The sequence below is a fragment of the Macrobrachium rosenbergii genome, chromosome 42 (assembly GCF_040412425.1).
Source record: "Macrobrachium rosenbergii isolate ZJJX-2024 chromosome 42, ASM4041242v1, whole genome shotgun sequence".
NCBI classification, from domain to species: domain Eukaryota; kingdom Metazoa; phylum Arthropoda; class Malacostraca; order Decapoda; family Palaemonidae; genus Macrobrachium; species Macrobrachium rosenbergii.
The window spans coordinates 22,875,622-22,880,621 of record NC_089782.1 but is presented as its reverse complement, the minus strand read 5'-3'; the positions used below and the strand labels follow the sequence as shown (position 1 = coordinate 22,880,621).

Sequence of the window (5,000 nt, the reverse complement as noted above, 5' to 3'; positions counted from 1 at the left end):
GATAATTGATTTGCATAGAGTTTTCTCTATTTTTCTGATAATTGATTTGCATAGAGTTTTCTCTATTTTTCTGATAACTGATTTGTGTAGAGTTTTCTCTGTTTTTCTGATAACTGATTTGCATATAGTTTTCTCTGTTTTTCTGATAACTGATTTTGTAGAGTTTTCTCTATTTTTCTGATAATTTGAATTGTATAGAGTTTTCTCAGTTTTTCTGATAAATGATTTTTCTAGGTTACTGCGTCCTCCCAGCAACACGCCGATTGTTCGTCACACTTGGAGAGGAAAGCAGGTAGCGAAATTGTCTAGCTTAATTTCCGATAATTACACTATATCAGTTACAGCAAATGGGCAGCGGAAGATAAACAGGGTAATCTGGTCGTTTCGTGCCATATGACAGAAGTCATTTTTATTTTGCGGGTTTGACGAATCGCCCCTAAACTGCCCTCCCACCCATAAACGAGGGTTTGGGACCCCCGCCCATCAGTGAGGGATTAGGACCCCTCCCTTGTAAACAATGGTGCTCATCTCTCTTCGACAATTGATAATCATCAGGAGGAGATGGTCGGGGCTGTAAAATCGACTTTCCTCTTGTGGTCATTGGTACAGTATCTGTGAGGTCAAAGGGGGTTTCTTGTTTCTTCTTTGGTGCTTTTTGTTTTTTAACTTTTCTGGATTTTCTTCATTTTGGGTTGATTTGTGTTTTTTTTTATCTTTGATGTAGTTTTCAAATGGTGAATAATATTATGTAAATTTTCATGGAAGACTGATTTGTGTTTTTGTGTATAATTTTAATTTAGTTGTTCGTTTTCAAAAAGGTGAAAAAGTGTACAAGCACACATAATATATGTATATATATATAATATATAAATATGTATATATATGTACTGTATATATATATATATATATATATATATATATATATATATATATATATATATATATATATATATATATATATATATATGTATATATATATATAATATATATAATATATATATATATATATATATATATAGAAAAAATATCAAAACATGAACACGTGTTTCACAGAAAAATATATGTATAATGTTATATATGTAAATTTTGTATATTTCAATTTGTGTATATTAAATTTTTTCACTATTTTGAAACTGAACTAAATTCAAAGTAAAGACAAAAACGGAAATCAAGCTCTGTGGAATTTTTATATATATATATATATATATATATATATATATATATATATATATATATATATATATGTGTGTGTGTGTGTGTATGTATGTGTATATGTGTGTGTGTGTGTGTGTGTTGTGTTTGTGTGTTTGTGTGTGCGCGCGTATTTTCTCCTCTATACAGTGCTAACTCTCCCTTCTTATCACCCCCAGATCGCAAGTACCCTTTCCGTCTCGCCCAGGGACACGGCGATAATCACCGTTAAGGAGGCCCCGCCGGCAGATAAAGATTTCTCCCTTAATCGGGTCTTAACATTTTCTATTTGAGTCTTATCGAGGCTCATCATTTGTTCGATTTGTCAGTGCTCTTCCTGTCTTTTATCGGCTTTCATCTGTTCCCCCTCCTTTAGCGGCTTACCTCTTCTCCCTCCGTGGCGATTCTTCAAGAGCGTCGTCGTGGATGATGGCGAGGTGCGCTTCTCTCGCGTGTGTGCGCCTTTGTTTGTGTGAATTTGTTTGTGTGTATTTGTTTGTGTGTGCATTTGTTTGTGTGAATTTGTTTGTATGTGTATTCGTTTGTATGTGCATTTGTTTGTGTGAATTTGTTTGTATGTGTATTTGTTTGTGTGTGTATTTGTTTGTGTGTGCATTTGTTTGTGTGAATTTGTTTGTATGTGTATTTGTTTGTGTGTGTATTTGTTTGTGTGTGTATTTGTTTGTACGTGTATTTGTTCGTGTTGCATTTGTGTATGTGTTCATTTGTTTGGTGTTTACTTTTGTCATGTTTTCGACTTCTTATGGTTTTGGGTTTTTAGTTTTCTGGAAAAGAAAACTATTGTGCCGGCTTTGTCTGTCCGTCCGCACTGTATCCTGTCCGCACTTTTTTCTGTCCGCCCTTTTTCTGTCCGCCTCCAGATCTTAAAAACTACAGAGGCAAGAGGGCTGCAAATAAGTATGTTAATCATCCACCCCCCAGTCATCAAACATATCAAATTGCAGCCCTCTAGCCTCAGTAGTTTTTATTTTATTTAAAATTAGAGTTATACATAATCGTGCTTCTGACAACGATATAGAATATGCCACCACCGGGCCGTTGTTAAGTTTCATGGGCCGCGGCTCATACAGCATTATACCGAGACCACCGAAAGATAGCTCTATTTTCGGTGTCCTTGATTATGCGCTTTAGCGGCTGTACAGAAAACCCGATTGTGCCGAAGAAATTTCGGCGCAGTTTTTACTTGTTTTCTCCAGTGCTGAAGACTCATTTCCAAGGCAATTTGTCATTTGTTTTGGCCTTATTACTCTGAAATATTCAACAGGCGACAGCGGAAGTATGGTCAAAATTCGTATGTTAGGAACACTGACGTACAGAAAAATTTTCTAGGGAACATCGGTGCAAAGAAAAAATTCCGAGGTAGTGAACACGAACGAACTGGGAAAATTCCAAAGTCAGGAACACGGGAGTAAGGGGAAACCTCATGATTAGGGAACAAGGGAGAAAAAAAAAGTTCCTTAGTAGGGAACATGGAGCAAAGAAAGAGTTTCTCAGTAGGGAACACGGAGCAAAGAAAGAGTTTCTCAGTAGGGAACACGGAGCAAAGAAAGAGTTCCTCAGTAGGGAGCATGGAGGAAAGAGAGAGTTCCTCAGTAGGGAGCATGGAGGAAAGAGAGAGTTCCTCAGTAGGGAGCATGGAGGAAAGAGAGAGTTCCTCAGTAGGGAGCATGGAGGAAAGAGAGAGTTCCTCAGTAGGGAGCATGAAGGAAAGAAAGAGTTCCTCAGTAGGGAACACGGAGGAAAGAAAAAGTTTCTCAGCAGGGAACACGGATCAAAGAAAAAGTTCCTTAGTAGGGAACACAGAGCAAAGAAAAAGTTCCTCAGCAGGGAACACGGATCAAAGAAAAAGTTCCTTAGTAGGGAACACAGAGCAAAGAAAAAGTTCCTCAGTAGGGAACACGGAGCAAAGAAAAAATTCCTTAGTAGGGAACACGGAGCAGAGAAAAAGTTCCTCAGTAGGGAACATGGAGCAAAGAAAAAGTTCCTTACTAGGGAACACGGAGCAAAGAAAGAGTTCCTTAGTAGGGAACACGGAGGCAAAGAAAGAGTTCCTTAGTAGGGAGCACGGAGCAAAGGAAGAGCTCCTTAGTAGGGAACTCAAAAGCAGAGGAAACGCAAATAAGATATAACTCCAAAATTTAGAACACGGAAGCTTACGGAAAATGAATAGATGGAAAATTCTTATACAAACTAAATGAATTGAGAATAATGTAGCTCGGCCTTTAAGGGAATAAGAGTTGTTACATTTAGGGATGGATTTTAAAGCTCCTGGTTTGGCGTCCATTTTGGTGTTGTGATTGATGTTGTAGCAATTAATGTTATGAGACTTTTGTGAAGGAGGATAATTATATACAACCTGTTAAAGTATCCTACAGGTGAAGATTCATTGCTCACATACAAACACGCGCGCGCACACACACACGCGCACACACACACACACACACACACACACACACACACACACACACATATATATAAATAGACAAAATATATATATATAAATATAAACAGTATATTTTATATATTATTTATATATTCAGACAAAAGTAACGAAGGAAATAGAAACAGTGGATTTTGCCTTTATTTATATATTCATCACGTTCCATATTTTGTGATTCAGTTATATATATATACATACATGTCTATATGTGTGTATGTATCTATATATATATATATATATATATATATATATATATATATATATATATATATATATATATCAATATAATACATATATGTTTATAAATATATTAAATAATTAAAAAGCGAAATAGCTTCTTTAACGAGCAACAGTCACACTTATTATTTGTATTGTTCTAAGTGTTTTGGTTATTAGCTGAAATCTTCGGGCTTTTAGTCTAGCTAACGGGAAAAATGAATTCATAATAAACTCGACTTTACATCTTATATTATGTGTTCCTTTGCATGAGGACTCGTGTCAGGGTATGAAGAGTCATACATCATCGTCAGCGTCGCTTCTTTGAAAGAAACTTTTTTTTTTTTTCATGCTGGTTCATGTTCATGATTTTATTGGGGCCGATTTATGCTTGTAAGATTTCCTTGCTTTTGCTGAAAAGCTGTGCTTCTAATAATGTTATACATAACAGATCTTATTTAGGTATGTTTCTCGTCAATTTTTTCTTTTTATTGTTAACATAATGTTTGATATTTATCAAAAATGATTTTATTTTGCAAGATTATCATCTATAACAGGTTTACTGCTTAAACTTAAGTTACAAAGTAATTTATTTTTATTCACAAAGTATTTTGAGGTTTTGATTTATTTTCATATTGGCAACGAAAACGGAATCGTTCACGGACACACGTAATCAGTAAATAAATGAATAAACAAAGAAATAACTAAATATATAAATACATACATTGATAGTCACATAAATAAATAGATAGACAGATAGGTAGATTTATGCATGTATCTAGTGCATGTTTTTACCAGAAAAGAACAATTTTTTATTTTATTTTATACATTTTTAATGGTGCAATGATGATATAATATGTTCAGTGTTTTGCCCTCGGAAGTCATCCATGGATATCCCTGTCGGTTTCAAGAGTCCAGAGGTCCACACCAGGCTTCGGTCTCTCTCTAACACGTAGCCGCACAAACGGGCCCCCTTAGGGCAAGAATCCGTTCTGGTTAAGGCTGGCTTAATCTAAACCAACTAATCACGATCCATGCTGAGTATGGAGTTGACTCTTATGGCGATTGTCAATTCATTTATGTGGTTCTTTTTTTGTGGTTTTGCAAGCCTCGTTGTGGCTCACTGCCACTG

At 35.6% G+C, this 5,000-nt stretch overlaps 2 protein-coding genes across 7 annotated transcripts in view; both read left to right on the top strand.

Annotated features, from left to right (window-relative positions):
* The window catches only part of LOC136828045 (uncharacterized), a 423,623-nt gene that overhangs the window by 149,680 nt on the left and 268,943 nt on the right, over window positions 1-5,000 (top strand). The gene's annotated exons all lie outside the window — the stretch shown is intronic.
* On the top strand, window positions 2,682-3,341 carry LOC136827759 (uncharacterized). Its single transcript, XM_067085221.1, has one exon. The coding sequence runs from the start codon at window positions 2,682-2,684 to the stop codon at window positions 3,339-3,341; it is 660 nt and encodes a 219-aa protein (XP_066941322.1).

Excerpts from the sequence above, each read along its gene's own strand:
- LOC136827759 (XM_067085221.1), top strand. The coding sequence starts at position 2,682 with ATGGAGCAAAGAAAGAGTTTCTCAGTAGGGAACACGGAGCAAAGAAAG.